The sequence below is a fragment of the Panthera onca genome, chromosome A2, assembly GCF_046562875.1.
Source record: "Panthera onca isolate mPanOnc1 chromosome A2, mPanOnc1 haplotype 2, whole genome shotgun sequence".
NCBI classification, from domain to species: Eukaryota; Metazoa; Chordata; class Mammalia; order Carnivora; family Felidae; genus Panthera; species Panthera onca.
Window position 1 is genome coordinate 104545328 of NC_138340.1, and position 21142 is coordinate 104566469.

Genomic DNA, 21142 nt, shown 5'->3' on the forward strand with positions numbered 1-21142 from the left:
GTATGAATTAAAAAAAAAGGTGGCTGGGTATTCAATTATGTATTCAGCTACATTTTAAATATGTATCAGGAACTACACGCTATAAGTCAATATGAGTAAAAACAATCATAATATCTAAAGACTGAACTTGCTACAAGTATAAACAACATGTTCCAGAGCTTGAAATGTATTACCCACAGTATCTAGTAAATAATCATACTATCCAGTAAATGTTGGAAATGATTCCATCTCTCATTTCTGCAAGATTCGGTATTATCTAGTAGTGCAGACAGATTGCAGTCCACATATGGCAGATTTTGAGTAAATAAATCTGCCATTTAAAAATCAGTACTGGATATGAATAGAATTGGGCATAGCCATGACAACATTAGGGATGTCATTGCTGAAAATTTCTGGTAAGTTAACCAATTATATTACATGCACGCACCCATATAGTACATAAAGGCAAGGATATAAGGATCATATTGACTCTTTTTTTTAATGTTTTTTATTTATTTTTGAGAGAGAGACACACACACAGAATGTGAGCAGGGGAGGGGCAGAGAGAATGGGAGACACAGAATCCAAAGCAGACTCCAGGTAGCGAGCTGTCAGTATAAGCCCGGCGCGGGCCTTGAACTCACAAACTGTGAGATCATGACCTGAGCTGAAGGTGGACACTTAACCGACTGAGCCACCCAGGCACTCCAAGGATCGTATTGACGCTTAAGGTGACAAACAAACTGTTATGGAACACCAAGATCCAAAAACTAACCAAAAAACCCCAAACAAGGTGCAGGGTACAATAGTCATGAGCTTCTCAAGAGCTCGTTTTATCTTAAATAGGAATGAAAGAAACTTCAACCAGAGGAGTTATAGTCTAATGTCAAACGACAAGGGACACAATTTAAAACGATGATTTTCCATGTTCCTGTGTTAGGTAGAATGGGTGGTAAGAGACTGACATCTGCTCTGTTTGCTAAGCATAGCATCAAAGTGGCAAACTCATTAAGCTAGTGGTTAAGTTAGCGACGTTGAAGAACTGAAAAGCAAATCGATCGGCTGTGGGATGGGGCCTCTCACCTCTTGCCTGTCGTCCGGGCCCACAGCCCTCCTGGGCTCCAGGGCTGTCCTGTTGCACACTCCAAGGGACTAACTGGCACCTGCGCCATTTGTGAGTCTTCCACCTACAAGAGGAGAACAGAAGCCTCACACAGAGGAAGCAAACACACAAGGCGAACCAGAGACCTATGGTGGCACGGAAACATGACTCCGAGCGCTGCAAAGGGGAATTTATTTGAAAATGTTCAGTCCTATCTAAGTGTAGTTTAGATCTCTATCAAGACACAGAAAAAAGGAGCATTAACTATAAAAGTACTTTCTATGGCAGTTGAGACAAGAGTCCGTCATGGTCGCTTTCTACAGAAATGAACTCTATCCATGCACTTAGCCTTGTGTTAAAAAAGCGAAGTACAGTTAATACTTCTCACATTAGTTTCAAGTACAACCGCATTTAGCCTTTTTATTGATTAGGACTGGCATCAGTGTAAGCTATAGTACTAGAAGTGATGCATCCCATTTAAATAAGTTATGTTTATTTTATATTCAAGTTATGAAACTGTATTCAGGTCAGGAGCCTTTTATCATTTGGTTAACAATGTAGGTGTAAATCAGAAACTGCGATTACAATACATTTTACAAAAACAAATCCCCCAAAGAAATAAGTTTGGGCTGAGAGTTGTCAGGCAGTGCTCATAGTAAACATGTGATTAAACCGTCTTTCGTATCAGCATTAAATACAGGTAAATCAAGACGGCAGACTTGCCATCAGATACACCTTAAGTTATTTTTGATCACACCTTCTATCAATTAATGTCCTAATGCTTCATTTGTCATCAGATTGCAACGATATACCGCTTAAAGTTTCAGTTAGGTGCCTTCTTTTCATAGTTATGGGGAAAATTTTCCCTAATAATTATCCACATGATGATAAACTGCTTGAATCACCTTAGTTTCCCTTGAGGTGGCCACAAATGAACAGAACAGACATCTTGTTAGCATCACTGAAATAAAGACGTCATTTTGTGAGCCAGAATGCCAGCATATATGAGGAACAGGTGCTCTTTTGAGCCAGGGGAAGCATGCTTAGACTATTCCTCTATCTGGAATGGAACTGCTTTTGTGTTTCATAATTATTAACCATTTTCTGAATTTCTTTTTTTTTAAATTTTTTAAAATGTTTATTATTTATATGTGAGAGAGGGAGAGAGAGACAGAGCACAAGTAGGGGAAGGGCAGAGAGAAAGGGAGACACAGAATCTGAAGCAGGCTCCCGGCTCTGAGCTGTCAGCACAGAGCTCCACGCGGGGCTTGAACTCACATGCTATGAGATCATGAGCTGAGCCAAAGTCGGACGCTCAACAGACTGAGCCACCCAGGTGCCCCCACTTTTCTGAATTTCTTATAGTTTCTATCAACATAAGGAACTTCCCCAATTCCCCAGAGCTAGTGATACAGTTTGGAAACGTACACAAGCTGTTTGTCTCCCTGGAGATAATTCCAGTGGTGGAGCAGCAACTTTAAAGAGGCAAGAGATGACACGCACAGCCATACATCCTACAGACTCCACTGAGCCTGGGGGACAGCGCTGGCTTCCTTCTCTCATCGTCGAACAGAAAACGGTCTTGTAGTGTGTGCTCAGTGCACAGCTTATAACGGTTTTGTTTAGAACTCTATTACCTGTAGCTCTGGCACACTTGAGGGGCCTCACAGGCTCTCTCTTCATAGAGCGGGTCCGTGCAGTCCCTGCCTCCATTGGCTGGCAGCTGAATGATGACCCGGTGCCTAGCCTGCTTCTTGACTCCGGAGTCCCCTGGAAGGAAGCAGCTTTTTAACTGCTGTACTCTGCACTGACAAACAATATCCAAATAGCAGCCTGTGTGAAGACATTACATGGATTCCAGCTATATATGCTTTGACATCTGTGAATGAGCGGCCTCATCCGGTCTAATTATTTCCTAACTTCTCCAGACTCTTATGCTGAACACCTGATCAATTTATATCCCCAATATGTGAAGAAGAGAGAAAACAGTTGCATAGTCAACTAGCCTTCCTAATGTGCAGACACAAAGTAAATGCTCTTTTATATATTTCCTTCCCCTTGAGAAATATGACAGATCTAATTAATTTATTTTCCTCTACCTTAAGTTTATTTTTATGCCATTTCACATAGTCCTGATTACCACATGGGACTCATACAGTCCTGATGAATCTTTCTTAGGAGACTATATTCAATGTTTTAATGTGAAATTTTATTTCTTTGTTATTCACTTAATTTGAAATGCATCCCTCATAAATTATTCTAGTCATTTATTATTCATGTTAAACAGTCTAAGATCTTCAATTCAGGTCACATTCTAAACATCAGGACTGTAAGTAGTGAAATGAAAGTGGTTTCTTAGAAGCAGAATTTTTACAGAAGCATTCAAAATAGTAATTACTGTAAGTAAATAAATCCAAATTACATTTTAAAAAACCAATGGAAATAATTAAGATTTACCTTCAATGAAGATATCAGCTTGACAGTATTACTGATATAAAGATGTCCAAATATTTTTGTAGTTGAAACAGATAAGGTATAAGACTTGTCAACTTTAATAAAAGATATTCCAATTTACAATATATACCCTTTAAGGATGGATGGCCACATGGCACAATTTTACTTAGAATTGCAAATTCTTAAGTAAAGTGTAAATTGTAAATTACTTAAAAGAATTCCCTAAAGAATTATGTTAATAGAGTCCCCCTGATGCATTTACATTTTTTGCAAGATCATTAAATATTTCATATGCAGTTATAGGAACAGAAAAATTTAGAAAGTTTAGCAGTCCCTAACAAAGGATGGTTAGTAAAAAAATTAAATGAGGGGCACCTGGGTGGCTCAGTTGGTTAAGTGTCAGACTCTTGATTTTGGCTGAGGTCATGATCTCATGTTTCATGAGACTGAACCCCACGATGGGCTGACAGTATGGAGCCTGCTTGGGATTCTCTCTCTCCTCTCACTGCCCCTACCTGGCTCTCTCAGTCTCTCTCTCTCTTTCTCTCTCTCTCTCAAAGACAAACTTTAAAAAATCTTTCAAGACGTTAAATGAAACATTCTTAAAGTAACTGAGTCAGTAGAAAAATATGATGTGACAATCAGAACTTTCCTATAAGGGACATCTTTTCTCATGAAGCTGGGGTATCCCTGAACATGGGACTCTCAGCAGTGTGGACTGAAAATTTCCATATTAGATGGGAGAATGAATCAGATTAATGATTCCTAAATGTCTATGTAGAATAGTTTCTTTCAAAACATTAAAAAGGAAAACCAAAACAGATTTCTCAGCCAAAACCCAGAACTACTAAACCAGAATCTTTGTGAGCTGGGTTTGGGGATCTGATTTTTACAAAGCTTTCCAGGGAATTATGATGAAGAGCCAGGTTTGAGATCTACTAGAATAGATGACCCTGTATGTCACATACCAATTTAAGATTCTAGGGTTCACATGTGCCTTTTTAGGATTATTCCCATTGTGGGGGGAAACCTGTACTATGAATAATCAGAATACTACAGGTAATAAAGCAGGGAATTAGGGGCTGGAGGTAGTGGGAAGTAGAGAACTGAAGTATTTGAAAAAATTGTCATAGACTTTTTAACATAATAATAGCAGTTTGAGTGTCAGTTGCAACTTTTACATATTAAATATAATTTACCTAGGAAAGATCTAAGAAATGCCAATGGGACGGAGTTTTAATAAAATTGCTAATGCTGCCTCCATCCATTATGTTGTCCAGTGGTCCCTATTTTAAGGTCCAGGTGATAAATTCTTCTAATAATACAGAGCTAGGAAAAATTTTGTTTCTTTTGACAATCTATTAAGAATCTTACATGCTTCAACTTTTTGCTTTGTTCACCAGAATCTCAGGGCTACTTTTCTTCTCAATTGCAGGAGCTCACCTTAACTTTGACTTTATAGTACAATTTTTCTCTTCCTCTCCCCTCTCTCCAACTCCATTTACTACCTTCTTTTACACTTTCTATTATTTTTCTTTTTTTTTAGTGTTATGATCTGTCTTATATAAACTAAATAACCATTCTTATCATTTGCTTAGCATTGGGGGAAGAAGGGAGGTGTTTGTTGAACAAGGAAAAAAGGGAGAGAACACAGAGGAGCAGGTCTTCGTTTCCCAGGTGGTCAGGATTCTTAGAGTCAATAACTCACCAGCCCTTCCCTGCCTGCAGGTAGACAACAGACATGGAATTGAGACCCAGGGATCTGGAGCCTGGAGGAGATGACAAGTTCAGCATCACTGGCACTTTATACAGTAAAGCTCCTGGTCACTATCTGTCTAGATATCACAGGGGACATAGGCAGGGCTGTTCAGATTTGAGAAGCAGCAGTTACTGTTTCAATCCTACTTCATTTTTTGACTTGAAAGGAAATTTTTAACTCCAGGTACAACTCTGAAACATTCTACTGCCTTTTCATCACAACATCCACGGGCTTGTATTTGATATATAAGATCACGGTAACTCTTTCCACTTCCACAATTGATTCCACAATGGCAATCCGTTTATTCTTTAAAGTTCAAGTACCTTAACCCTGTGCAACCCACAGAACAGAGACTGTGAGCTGATGAAAGCAGAACATTCCAAAGCTGTAACACCTGCGGAGGAAGTTTAATGGGTTTACACAGGAAGTGTCATGACATCCATGTTTCTATCCACTGGGAGGTTCACTTCTTCTTAGATGTCAGTTAGGAAATTACTTGTATACTCAAAGAAACAGCACTGTGGAACTCAGCCAGGTTACAGAGTCCTCAGATCAGAATGCAGACAAAAGAAGAGCTACAGCACATGTTTAAAAGAAAAGTGGAAGGTTTCTCACTGATAACTTGAACCGACAAACTCGGAATTTTACAACCTTCATAGTTCCCTGCACATCTTTACACCCAATTTATTATATGTGGTTGACAGACATGTATTGTTTCCATTTATATTTTAATAAATATTTGCTGAATGAGCAAACACATTTATTTCACTTCTCGACTGGAGTATAAGTTAGCATCCTCTATTTCTTTTCACCCACTTCCTCATAGTAGGACGCACATGGGTATGAAGTCTGTGCATTGAGGATTAATAAAATATAAGGGATCGTTTTGTTTACTGGAAATGATAAACATGGGGAAAACAAAGAAATATTCCTGTAGTGTTTATGCTTGAAAATATATATCTAGGATAGGAATAGGAAAAAAAGCTTATACCTTCAGAAAACAATTATGTGATAATGATGGTAATGAGGGACATAGACTCAAAGGGCATGCAATCTCTTATGTAGTTACGTCATTTTACAGGTTTTAAGACAGTCAAGATACATTTCACCAGAGAAATTACTTGATGGGAGGACTAAAAGGGCAGGTAAAACTAAGATTTAAACTGGAAGTGAGATGGATGGCAGGCTGAGCAGCACAGTGCTAGGAAATTGAAAGGGAAAGGTTTCATGCAAGAAGCAAAACATAACAGTAGTTTTCACATCTTTGGGGTAATTCTAGTGCTGTACTGCTTAAGGGCATCAAGATGGGATAGATACTTCTGCAATATCCCTTCTCACTCTCAAGTCAATAAATGCAGTTAGAAACCAAGGATTTGAACAGTGAAATGTATTATTTCATCAAAAGTAATGATACTTTTAAGATTATAGTTGTCAACAATTTATATGCATAAATGTTTCCTATTTTTTTAGGAAAGTCCTTTGTAAAAATTTGTAAAAATCTGGGACAAGTTAACAAGGGCATGGATTTGAGGATTAAAATTACTCTCTACTCAATACTGATCTTTATCAGCATTGATTTTTCAACACATATCTTGAGAGAGGGCTGAATAACATTTGAAATAATTCTTCTTGTTCTTCCTGTAATACTAGGCTTTTCTATTCTGTCTTTTGCAAGATATAGTGTAATTTTACCTCTTTACAGTGATTTTTTAAAGGAGGAGCTCTCCATTTTCATAAGTTCAAAACTCTAATAAGATTTAGACTTTACCTTTAGCCTCTACTACAAAGCTGTCATCATCAAGACAGCATGGTATTGGCATAAAAACAGACACATAGACCAATGGAATAGAATAGACTTTACCTGAAGAATTAAATTTAAAAGAACCACTCTATCTTGAATTAGTTTTCTATTGCTATGATGTATCCTTGGACACTGAACTTTGTTTACCATTATTTATTTATTAAAAAAAAATAATGTTTATTCATTTTGGGGGAGAGGGAGGGGTGGAGAGAGAGGGAAGGAGACACAGAATCCAAACAAAGCAGGATCCAGGCTCTGAGCTGTCACGGCTGGGCTTGAACTCACCAGCCGTGAGATCAGGACCTGAGCTGAAATCAGACACTTAACCAACTGAGCCACCCAGGCACCCCAACTCTGTTTACCAGTTTTAATTGTGTGCAGAAGTCAGTGTTATTTCAATGAAGCTGAGATTGTTCCCATTTCATACCAAATAATGAAAAAATAAACTAACCACATGTCATTGCTTTTTTTTATTGTCCTTAGAACAAAAGGCTACTTTTCTATAACACCATTGTATCATTATTATCAGTTGTTACAGCAGTCCACAGGCAAAAAAAAAAAAAAAAGAAAGAAAAGAAAAGGCTTCTCCAGGAGCACAAAGCATCTTGGTAGCGTTGTCCAACAGCAACCCCCTCTCCCACACCCTAGCCTTTATTTCCTCATTACACAATTAGAGCTATTCTTTTTAAGTCTGAGTGCCTAAGTTCAGGGTTTCTGAAAGTCTTTTGTTAGAGGAGATTCAATACAGAGCTTCCAAAGAGAACAAACAGGGCTGATCTCCTGCTCCTGCTGAGATGACCTATGCTCAACCAAACACAGCCCTGCCTCTCAGAGAGCCTCTTGCTCCTCACAGGACAGTAGATTTCTGAGCTGGCATTCGTGTACTCCTTGGCAATCACTACCCAGGAGCTCCAGGGGAGAAGAGCATCCCAGTGGCACCGTGCATTTTATTTACAGCAGCTACTAAACCCTTCAAGAGACCAGCCCAACTAAACTCATTATATGTCACCTGTCACTCACCACAGAAACTAGCATCCCTGCCAGCACCTGCTCCTGCCACCCCTGTATGCCTTCCATCATCAGCTGAACCCACAGCACTCCCTATAACCCGATTTTCAGTTTCTCATTTTGTTCTATCCTCTCTCTAATCCTTCCACGTTGACACCCATAGAATACATGGTCTTTCATCTTCTATCTCTCGGAAATTTTCCTTCATATTTTTTGCCACTGGAAGCTGATTCTAGTCATTTCCATCTTTCCTTCTCCATTGATCTTTAAAAATCTCCAACTCTTCTGTCATCAACCTGACCATCAGCTATCCACCTGGTAGCAGCCAGCTACCAACATCTCACTAGTTAACAACTTTAGAATGTCCCTCCTTGTAATATTTTCTCTTCCTACTCCTGGCACCACTTGGGTGGCTTTGGTATTCACATGGTTACTCCATGCAAGGCACTGCGCTCTGAATCACTGTACCTCCTCACCTGCAGTGGCCTTTTCCTCCATTTCAAATCAAACACTAGCTCTTTCTGTTCATCCCTTGATGCTATTATTATTAGTACTTACGCACTCTCATCATTAAACGTCTTACTTTCTGGACACTCCTAATCTTCCAGTTAAATGGCTTTAGGTCTCATCTTACTCAAATTCCTCAAACACAATTGAGACTGCCAGTCCACTTTCCTTCTCACTCTTTCATTATCTACCATTCCCTTCATGACCTCACTTCCATCCCAAACCAACTTAGATTCTATACTCCACTATTACAAGAAATCCTCCCTTGAAAACATCCTTGACTCCCTGTTTCTCTCTTTTTTTCTTGTTCTCTCCTGGGAAAGTCCCAACTCTAATCAAAAGCAAATATTTTGTCACACTTTTTCTGCACTAACATGGCTGGAGAAACAATGCCAACTGTGTTGAGCAATCCCCTTTTAAAGACATAACTAAATGGGTGTTACATGTTGCCTAGAATCAATTTAATGGAATATTTCATTTTTTTCAACTTTATTTTCTTGAAATACTTTAGAGGATTTCAACTTTTTTTTTTAAAGTACTTAATATAAGGAAATATTTCATATATGCAAAAGGCAAAGGTTTTTCCATCTTCAGATATTTCACTTAAAAATGTGAGATTTGTGTTAGGTTATTAATTATATGATTATAAATGTAAACAAAAATATTGTGGGATTATTATTAAATGGCTTTATTTCATACTAACATGAACTTTAAGTATAACAACATTAAGCAAAGAATTTGAAAGTACATGAATTTCATGTAATAAATAACCTTTTTTATGGGGCGCCTGGGTGGCGCAGTCGGTTGGGCGTCCGACTTCAGCCAGGTCACGATCTCGCGGTGTGTGAGTTTGAGCCCCGCGTCAGGCTCTGGGCTGATGGCTCGGAGCCTGGAGCCTGTTTCCGATTCTGTGTCTCCCTCTCTCTCTGACCCTCCCCCGTTCATGCTCTGTCTCTCTCTGTCCCAAAAATAAATAAAAAACGTTGAAAAAAAAAAATTAAAAAAAAAAAAATAAATAAATAACCTTTTTTATTGTAGGGATGAATAGCAAGTAATAAATTATTTAATGGTAAACAAATAATTACCAAAGAAATACTGACTGATAAGAAAGCACAATTCTGTTGCTGCTTATGACCAAACCAAATGATTTCATCTTATTTAGAGTTTAAGAAAATAAGAGAAGAAAATCTGGAAAAACTGTCAGTGACACTGGTTTATTACTAAGTTGAATACCATTAACATTATTTTAAAAACATTAATGCTTGGGGGTGCCTGGGTGGCTCAGTCAGTTAAGCGTCTGACTTCAGCTCAGGTCATGATCTCAGTTTTGTGAGTTCGAACCCCATGTCGGGCCCCCCATCAGGCTCTGTGGTGACAACTCAGAGCCTGGAGCCCGCTTCACATTCTGTGTCTCACTTTCTCTGCCCCTCCACCGCTCACACTCTGTCTCTCAAAAATAAACAAACATTAAAAATTTTTTTAAAAACATTAATGCTTATAACTTTTTGCATCAAAAACTGTTTAGATGTCTTAAAAGACTTAAAATAAAAATTTTGTTTTCTTTCTTACTTTATGGTTTAATTTTATTTGATATTTTCAAGGGTACCAAAAATTTTTTTAAAAGCATAAAATGGAACTTATGTTTTAACTGTATAAAATGACAATCACACTGTAAAAATAATCCATTATTAAATTTATAATCTCATATAATTTCTTACAATTTAAATAATTTTCAACAATTTACAGTAGTTGTTAATCTAGACGTTGACTCAATCTCTTTAGTAAGAGTCAAGAAGCATAAATAAATAAAAGCATGAAAGAAACTTAAGAAAATCTATCTATTTGTTGGGAGAGTAAAATAAAACAATAGGAGACCGTTTCAGTGCCTGGGTGGCTCAGATGGTTGAGCATCTGACTTCAACTGAAGTCATGATCTCATATGAGTTTGAGCCCTGTGTTGGGTTCTATGCTGACAGCTCAGAGCCTGGAGACTGCTCCGAATTCAGTGCCTTTCTCTCTCTCTCTTTCTTTGCCCCTTCCCTGCTCATGTTCTGTCTCTCCCTCTCTCAAAAATAAACATTTGAAAAAAAGTTTTTTTTAAATAGGAGACAGTGTCACTTGTGACACTGAGAGAAAATTTGCTCAAGTATTGCATAATTCAACTGGAGGATAATGAAATCTTTCTCAGCAGCAACAAGAAAGGACCCCATCCTGGAGAGTAAAGAATGATCAAAGTGTCTGCCATGATACTGAAAGAGTCTCTGTAAGTAATAAAAGCAAAACCAAACTGAACTGGGAACAAATCCTCATCTTGTAAAAATGCCTCGTAGTATGGTAAGTATTGGAAGAGGTACAATCTGGCCCTTTTTCTCTTTCCTTTATTCCCATCCTGGAAGGGGGGGAGGGTGACACATTATTGAATCTGTATCAGTACTGATAAGATTTCCAACCCTCTTACTGACAAGAAATAGGTAGCCTGGGGCCCAGACCCACGATACAAAACAGATGAACATAGGGGAAGGGAAGCAGAAATAATATAAAAATAAGGGAGAGGGACAAAAAATAAGAGACTCTTAAACACAGAGAACAAACTAAAGGTTGCTGGAGAGTTTTGGGTGGGGATGGATGGCCAAATGGGCAAGGGACATTGAGGAAGACATTGGTTGGGAGGAGCAGTGGGTGTGATACATAGGAGATGAATCACCGGATTCTAGTCCTGAAATCATTATTGCACTATATGCTAAGTAACTTGGATGTTAAAAGAAAGAAAGAAAGAAAGAAAGAAATATGGAGGGACACTACACATTCTTTTGGAATTAATGTTAAAGGAAATCTTATTAATATGATAAAGCCTATAATTCTTTCATTTTGATGCAGATCATAGATGTGCAGTTTTGTTCTCTAAGACTTCTGATCAATTTCTTGGGCGTTCAGAAAAATTTGATATTTATCTAGCTGTGCTTGAGGGAGGAGTCAAGGTTAGGGTCTCCCTACTCCGCTGCCATCTTAACCCTCCTCTCAAAAGCATCTCTTATTGTGACTTACATCGAAGAGTCTTAAATCGGTTTTTGTTATAAAATTCATTTGTTTGATTCTTTAAAGTTGTATTATCTTCTAGAAGGAAACTAGAATTTTACGACATTCATGACAAACCAGGATTACACGGCCTCATATAAGAATTATAAATATTGCTCATCTAGAAGAACTTGGAGGTCCTGCCTAGTGAGTGGGTTTTCTAGGTAGGTAGACTTCACAACTCTAGCTCATCATACCTTCTTTACATGAGGAGGGGCACGATGTCCAGTCACTATATGGTGTCACAATACAGTCCTTCCTACAAGGAAGCAGACAGGGTCTCACCGTTTCAGGTCGAAGGCTTTCAGGACACCTAGAAAATGCAGAGGGAAATTACTAGGCCTCTTTAGTAACCCAGAAAACTATGTAATTTGATGTCTTTAAGTCTTTCATTGCTAAAATTGCTAAAGAGTCACTAATCTATATTATTTAAATTCCAGGAGCCTGTCTGCTTTTGATAAGAACTATATAACTAGATTATTTCTTCCAAATTAGACCTCAAAAAGTTCTCAAGGCAGGATATATAAATTTAATAATAGTAATCGTGCTATTAGAACAAAATATAATTTACCTTATCCCCTTATAATAATCTTTCTATTAAAAAATATTTTCTAACGTGCTCTATAAGAAATTTATGGGAATTCAAATTACCAATTTAAGAACTAATTCTACATCCTCGTATAGGTAAATAAGCTTATTGCTGATTATGTTTCCAGGTTATTCTATGCTTTATTTTCACAAAATATGTGTAGCATAAATTTATAATGGAATATATTCAATACATAGTGCATGCTCAAAAATGATACTATATTTACAGCTATATATTTCATAATAATAACAAAATAATAAAAGTGTACAGATCATTAGGATAGGCAGTTTTTTCCTTTAGTCCTGGTTTCATTTAGTATCTCTATTCTAAAGAATTATGGAATTTTAAATATTTTTATAAGTTACAATATGTTTTGGACCAAAAGAGTAAATATAAATAAATCAAAGATAGCCGATCAATTTAAAGAAAAATAAAACACCATTCTTGACAAATTACAGTAAAATTAATCATCTTAAAAAATACAGTAAAAACATTTATTAGGGACATGAGAAAGATGATGATCCAATATACTAAAATGTCTTTTTTTTTTTGAAATGTCTTACTTTATATAAGCTTTTGCACTTTTTATAAGATAACTTTAGGAAGGTGATGTAAGAGTTTTAAGTATACTTTTATATACTTAAATGATTTTTCAATTTCCCAATTCTTCTCTGTATCTTCAAGATCTGATTCTACTATTGGCGGTCAAATGTTGATCACTAGCATTAACAGTAGAAGAAGAGGTATATTAAGGACAACACAACATAATAGCATAAATCATATGACTAAAAGTAACTTCCTGTTCTGATTCCTAAGAAGTTATCTTTTGATGTCATATAAATCTTTGACAAAGAAGCTAAGAGGCAGAGAAGAAATAAACTGAACAACTAGTATTACTGTTGCTGGAATAACTTGGCAAATTAGTGAAAAATGGGATTTAAAAATACTCCCTATGGGAGAAGCCAAATTTTCTGTAGGTCAGGATAAATTATCTTTTAACAAGTAAGTTAATCAGGATTTCAGAACTGAAGTATGAGTGAAAAAATATCAACATCATTAATCTCCTTCCCATAATTTCTTTATTGCACTTTGCTGACAGTTCACTTTTTATATCACTGTATTATAATAATTTATCTACATATCCCATCTCATACATAAATATTATGTTCTATTCAATTATACAGATATATGCTTTCCCCTTTCACTCTGTAACACTAGGGTTTATTTGGAAGTGGATTTAAAAATTATATATGACTCAACATTTCAAAAAAAATAATCTCCTTGTTGAGGATAACCTTGAATTTTCATTTAAAAAAAATGTCTATTTATTTATTTATTTTTGAGACAGAGAGACAGAGAGAACATAAGCAAGGAGATGCAGAGAGAGAGGGAGACAGAGAATCCAGTACAGAGCCTGATGTGGGACTTGAACTTGTGAGTCACGAGATCATGACCTGAGCAAAATCAAGAGTTAGATGCTTAACTGACTGAGCCACCCAGAAGCCCCAACCTTGGATTTTCCTAATTGCTATGACTACTCAAAGTCATGGACAACAAAGAAGTTTAGATGGGAGTCATAGAAGTTAATGAATTGTTACAATTGAGATTATAAATCACTAGACTTTTAATTTAACCTGCATTCTTAGGAAACAGTATATGGCAAAACCCCACCTATGATACTGTTAATTCTTGTGAAATTATGCAATTATTGATTAGTATTATTGGGAGCACTCCTTTGCAATGAAGCAATTTTACAATTCTAATAATAAGAGAACAGGGGCGTCTGGATGGCTCAGTCAGTTAAGCTTCTGACTCTTGATTTCAGCTCAGGTCATGATCTTGTGGTGTGGTTTGTGAGTTCTAGCCCCTCTTGGATCCTCTCTCTCCCTCTCTCTGCCCCTCCCCCACTTGCATGCATGCTGTCTCTCTCCCTCTCCCTCTCTCTCCTCAAAAATAAACATTAAAAAAAATAATGGGAGAGCATTACTCAGTTGTGAGCTCTTCAAATTTTAGCCCTTTTATAAATCAATGGAATTTACAGTGTTATCGTTGACAACCTCCAAAATTCTGTTTTAGTTTAGAAATATCCACAGCAAGATACTTGGCTAACTGTGGAGAACAAAATTACTAACAACAAAGCCGTTAAATGAACACACAAAGATAAATTATACAGCCTAGATTACATCCAATAAAATGAATTCAGACTTCCTTTGGTGAAGCAATTGGTTCAGTCAACATGCTTCTTTTCTCCTTTGTACTGTTTGTATTTAGTGTTTGTGGTTTAAATCAAGGAATTGATTTCCCCCCAAATCTTATTCAAGGTCAAATTAAACAGATGTGATAGGAGTTGAAGTTTGTTACTCTGAGGATAGATAAGATCAATAACATTGATTTTACCATTGCAGAGTAATCTGTTTTATTAAGAGGAGTTTAAAACAATGTTTTTATTTGCATTTTTGTTTCAAATGCCTTGCACTGAAAAGCATTCATTGAATTTAATCTAGCTTTTAGGGATAAAGGCAGTAACATTTTCTTTCGAATTCACAGCATTTGCTTAATTTTTCAGAACTTTAATGGCAAAGTAAGTGCATTTAATTTAACAAATCTATACATGTATCCAGGTCATTGAATAAAGGCTGCAAGGGCAAAGCAAATTTTTAATGGATTATTGTGGTGGTTTGACATGGGGCTACAGGATACCCTTCCTATTGAATGATTTAATGACATTAATCCATCAGGCTCTTTCACACATAAGTTTATATGCATGTATATTAGTGCTTGGCAAAAACAGTTTGGAACTTGTATAAGCGAGGAAAATATCAACAGCAATGTTTGCAAAGTGATTAACAGTAGAACAGGAACAGAGTGAGCTTACTCATAGCAGATTGGCATGATAGCCCTCAATCCTGTGCCCGGTTGCTCAGGTTATAACCCTGGGCAGGGAATATTTCTACCTCCATACTTGTCCCAGCAAGACCCAGAATCCTCAGGATTTGGCACTTCTGCCCCTACTGTTACTGCCAGATAATTTTAACATGCTGCACGTTAACTTCCTGGGTTAGATTCATCACAACTTTAGCGTCATTTCTATTAAAATATTGGTTTGGGGCTACCAATTAAGGATGCGGAACAGTTTCTCAATTTATTCAAGTCTTCCTGGCATATCTTTTCTAATATTTCAGAATACCAAATTACATAGTCAAATAAAGTATGGGGCAAAAATATCCTTAATGTCTGGAATCCTGGCCAGGTAAAAACAACTCCTAATAGGAATATTATTTATGCCCTGAAGTTTTTCATACATCAGGTACATTATTATCACTTCCTTAAAAAACACTAGGAAGGATCTCAAATTTTTAAGAGAAAATAATACTTTCTAAGATTTATTGAGTGCTCACATGACTATTTTTTGCATTAAATCCTTTCAATAAACATTGAAAACTAAGGCCAGAATCAGTTAAGTAGCATGCTGAAGGTGACACATCACAGTTATGCACCTGGACAAGTATTTGGAAATTATGGACATTTTAATACCAATGCAAAATTGACTGGTTTTACTCTGCGTGTTTCATATGGCTAAGAAGATATGAATTCTAAAAGATTTATGCTAAGTCTCAACAGATAAAAGTGTTTCTTTCCCCTTAAAGGGATACGTTTTTAGAACTGACTTATTAATTTTCCCAAATTGATTAGCTCAGTTATGCCATGACACGTTTCTTCATTTTATATTTTGCACAAGGTAGGTATACTATGTCAACTCTCTAGTTCTTTGTCCTCTCTCTCTAGCAAATTGCTTGCCTGGTTATTATACTACTTGTAACCACAGTGAGAAACGGATGGTTTTTCTACTTATCATAACACTCATCCTATCCCACGGCTCTCTCTTAGAAGTAAATGGCTTATTCATTTAACCATTAAAAGATGTAATAAGTTTGGCCTCAGTATTTTTGATATAGTATTTTCCAGGGGAAATGAAAGGCAGATCATAGAATGCTACAGCCCAATTAAACTAGACCGGCAGACTCCACAGCCTACGGGTACATGGGAGGTCATGGACCATCTGCACTGTTAGGACTTCATATACGGTCATTATCGATCAGCCAGGCCCACAGCAAGCACTTCCCTCACTGCCTCACTAGCTTCATAAAAGGAGAAAGCGCTACTAGAAAAATGAAAGTAGATAGCACAGAGAAATACTTCTACAGAATTCATAGATCCCAGGCACAAGATTCCAGAGCCGTTAGAACTTTGTTAGTGGCTGACGTTCAAAACAAACAAATCTTACTCTTGAGGACAAGTGTGACAAGCATCAAAATGCTCCATTTCATGAAGCAAGTGAAGCCTGAGCCAATCCCCTGCATGGTTGACCACAGTATTTACTGCTGTCATTCTGAAGCCCTTACTTTTTTGGTCCCACTTGGCCCACATTGACCCGCACACAGATGACTTTTCTTGTCTGCATGCCCACGGAGCAAGAGGCCTCCCCATTCCAAGTTGTAGTTGTGTTGAAGGACGATACGGAAGTGTCCTCGATGCACTGGCCCCAGGGGCCAGTCTGCCAGTGGTACACAGTACAGGGATGCTCATTACAGCTGCGTACCTCTTGCAGAGCACTGCTATTTGGACAGTGAACTCCACCTATAAAAATGAACAAAGAGGATTAGATATGGTGCTAACAGGAAACTTACTGTTCTCTCTCTTTTGGAATTAACGATAACAATGATACCCGCCGTTTATTAGCACATAGCATGTGACCAGCATGCTGCTAGGAAGGCAAATTACATATTAATCTTACGTCATTTGGCATCCTCCAGGTTAAAATTTAAGCTATACAGTATACATGGTATTTGCCTGCGGTGGGGGGGGGGAACTATGGAGCACCTTAAAGAGAGAGGCCATTGTTCTCCAGAGAAGCTGAAAATGAGGTACAAATGGACCCTATGGATTGCTGGCCCAGGGAAATGTGGGCACTGAGACTCTGTGCATGGTGAAAACCCAATGTGTTCTCAAATGTTATCTTCCAAATTGAAAATCAAATACGTGTTTTGAAGTATTGCTTCTTTTAATACATTAGGCATTTGGGCAATTAGAAACAGGTTTTTTTTGCTTTTTTTTTGTTTCTTTCTTTTGTTTTTTTTATCAGTTGATGCTGTCTGATCTTCTACAGCATTACTGGGAAAGCCACGTAGTAATGATAGTACCATATTTATTCAAATCTAAGATGTCACTGGCTGAGAGATATACCATCATTTTATTCCTCAAAGAAAGAGCAATGGCTACAAGTTAAACTATGATACATTGCTTTCTTTTCAATCCTATTTTTTACTGATGCTTATTGAAATCCATTTGTATGATTTATTTACATTTAAAAAAAATATATCACTTGATTGCATACATTAAAAGGGAAGACATTCCTCAATCTCATTTTCAGAGTCCAAATCTCTTGAGTCACTTTTTAACTCACACGAATCCAAGTTTGTTCTCCTATACAGAACCATCATCCTGTTTCAAAAGTGTTGATGATGTAGGATTTCTTTAAAAAGAGTACTCCCTGTTCTTTCCAGGTCTTTCTTCCCATCTCTAAGTTTTGATGCTGTTGCATTCTTAACTGCACCAGAAGTTGTCAACAAAAGATTTAAGCAAGCAACGAAGAATGGTTCTTTGCTGTTTTTATTTTTAGCAGATATATCATGGAATTGCTATTGTCACCAGGAATAACAACACAATTCACATGTACTAGCAATGACAACTATGTTATAACTTCTGTCTGGCTATAGTGGTTTTAAAACGCATCCATTGTAAGATGTAATAATTACAGAGATAATAAAAGGTAAAAGGGATACATCTTTTAATCAACAGAATATGGTGTGAAGTTATCATTTTGGAACCATTTTTTATGTGCTAGCCTTGTTATAAGTACTCTGTATGTGGGACATTATTTTATACCCCAAACTGCCTTACAAGTTAAAAATTATAAGGTGAATGAACTAAGGCAACTTAAATGACGTAACAGTAACAGTTAAGAATTTATGGAGCTCAGTGTCTTACCACTATGCTATTTATAATGCCAATTATAAAAATAAAAAGCTTTGTATCATTAAAAGCAGAGTCGGGGAGCAATTTATTGCTTACTTTATTGACAATTTAATCAATTTGAACTTATGTAGCCTCTGAATTTTATTTTAGGGGCAGAAAATACCTGGTTGTTAAATAAGAAAAGGTGATTCAATAGCTAGTGATCCTAACAGGGAAGACAACTCCAAAATTTGAGATGTGGGTAAAAGTCATAAACAAAACCACACTCCGAGATGATCTTCAGTTATCACTTCACTTATAACTAAGGGCATCCCTCTAATTCAGGAAATAAATCGGTAGGCAGTTTATATGAGAATTTAACTGCAATTCAGAATCATTTATACAGTGGTGAACATGGGATCAACATCAGAATGAAGTAGTATTTCGTTAATGTCCCTGCTTCATGATGGTGAAAACATCTGTCACAGATCATAGCCTATCCTCCATCACACAGCTCAGTGACCCTGGCAGCCTCTGAAAAGAAGTTTAGGATTTGAATAGGAATGGATTCTAAAACATACTAATTGGATCGGGGAGAAGTAAATGAGCACTCTTATTACCCATTCCCTGAGGCTCTAGATTTATCCAATCTTCTCTCTCAGACAAACACATGCTAATTATAAACATTCATATTCACATTTTAGGCAACCATTTTAACCATACCTTAAATTTAACAGTGAAATTATTGATCTACAAAAAAAGTGTTTATTTACCTCATTTTTACTGTGAGTGTATGTATGTTGTTTAAACTGTGATTCTAAAACTCCTCAGTTGTTTTTGACATTGGAATTGACTGGTTGGCTTTGGAACAAATGATAAGAAAAAAACTTCTACAACATCAGTGTAACGTGTTGAGGAACTGCAAGATGGTTGTTAAGTTTACAGACATAAAGGCTATTTATTTTCTTGCCCCAATCCACATTAAAGCCACATCAGCAGCTTTGGACTGGTGTCAGGATACTCGCACAGATAAGCCCCAATGTGTTCTTAATTAGAATGACGATACGGGAATTTTGAAAGCATGGCTTGGGGTAATCAGTCATTGCGGCATCCGTTCTGTTGTTTTGGGAATAATTTTACGGTAGAAAAATTGATAGATATAATATTGAATTTATTTATTATTTATGGGAAGATCTAATTCCAGACATGTGGGAATATTTCCATAGTACTGGGGAAATTATAAAATGTCACCCATGACAAAATTAGTGATAAATGGTATTCTTAAAAAAATCCTCTTATACATAAAAATATATGCTTCATACTAATGTGACTATTTAGGCTTTTTATCATTTTGGCAAGTGGACAGACTTTATATTACTCTGATGAAATTCTACTATATAAAGAAATGTCCATGCTCATATAAAAACACCAACTACTATATGCGAAACGTCTCTAACAGAAATGAAAAAGTAACTTTTCCTCCCCACATCAAGTCCCTAAAAGCTGTGTTAACATACATTTGAACAGAGCTATGGTGTTCCTGGGTTTCTGGCTCTGACATTGAAGTTCTTACAGTTTAAATGGCTAAAAAGACTGAAAAGATAAAGGAACCTTGTTCAAAACATTAATATAAGTGTATTGAGTGTTATAGTAGGCAATGTTTATATCCAATGCTTCAAGAGATACCTAGCGGGGTTATAAATAGTTTTTGCTGCTCTCAAGGATCTTATAATGCAGTGGGGGGAAAGTAGTAGGCATAGGCAAACATACAAATGGGTATAATTTTAGTCAGAATATAGTAATAATGTTAAAAGAGGTAGTATAATTGGGATTCAAAAGTACAGATTCCATTAGTTTTGGGGTGACTAAAAAATGCCTCGGGTAGAAGGCAATGAGATGAGTTTTGAAGGAGTGGGATTTTGACAAGCAGAGTTCTGGGAAGGGAGAGAAAAAAGGGAAAATTTAATTGAAGCAGAAGAAAAAATAAAAGGAATACAGACACATATGATTTTGGGAATTTGCAATATTGATACCGTCCATTAGGGTGCAAAGTTCACACAGAGAAGGAACTGGCAGTCAGGATAAGGAAGTGGACCGGGTTCCTGCTAAGTGACTATTAGTGTACTATGAATTATAGCTTTAAAGTGCTCGTAGTTTTTACTGCTTATTGCATCCCAAAACCCTTTGACAGCAGACCACCTCTAAGTGAAAAGCACATTGGCAGTGGCATGATTTCGGGGAACTGAAATGGAAGAATGTTAGCCAGAAAGAACCTCAGAAGATTCTGCTGTAGCACACCATCTCTACTCCTTTTCCGCTTTGTTTTTCCTTGCAGAAAGAGATAGAAGACTTCCCACCATGGAGTCTGCATAAATCTTGTTTGGTGGTTATGGAGGGACATACCGACACAGCACTCCTGTTTCAAAGTCTAGAATGGGAGGGTGAGGAAGCGACAGCACTTTTACTTAGAAGGCAGAATTATGTGTGGATATACCTAGATAATGGATCCTGAGTTCTTCAGATTTGTCCAGGAATAAAAATGCTCCCTGGCCCTTAGGATTAAAATCCTTTAACTGTGAAAACCCCAAGTTAAAATATAAATATTCCTCTACCCAATGTTTTGTACTTTAAAATACAACTTTTGAAGACTGCTAATTATTTGTGAAAAAAATTGGCACAACTCTATTTTAATTTGCATCTATTCTCCATATGTTTAAAGCAGGTGTAAATACACACTAAAATTTGGCTGATGAAATTATCATATCAGGTCATTTTGAACTTTGCAAAAAAAAAAAAAAAGCTCATTTCTTGCTGTGTAAGGATAATTAACTATATAATGAGACTTAAGTTGTT

General features: G+C 36.8%; 1 protein-coding gene across 3 annotated transcripts in view; it reads right to left on the reverse strand.

The window, feature by feature from the left end:
• Positions 1 to 21142, reverse strand: part of THSD7A (thrombospondin type 1 domain containing 7A) — a 439582-nt gene that overhangs the window by 77417 nt on the left and 341023 nt on the right. For all 3 annotated transcript variants that reach the window (XM_060632565.3, XM_060632563.3, XM_060632564.3), the window contains 4 exons: positions 16678 to 16912; positions 11883 to 11998; positions 2719 to 2851; positions 1063 to 1166 (listed from right to left, as the gene is read on the reverse strand). In XM_060632565.3, coding sequence (XP_060488548.3) covers positions 1063 to 1166; positions 2719 to 2851; positions 11883 to 11998; positions 16678 to 16912 — 588 coding nt within the window. The remainder of the gene's footprint in view (positions 1 to 1062; positions 1167 to 2718; positions 2852 to 11882; positions 11999 to 16677; positions 16913 to 21142) is intronic.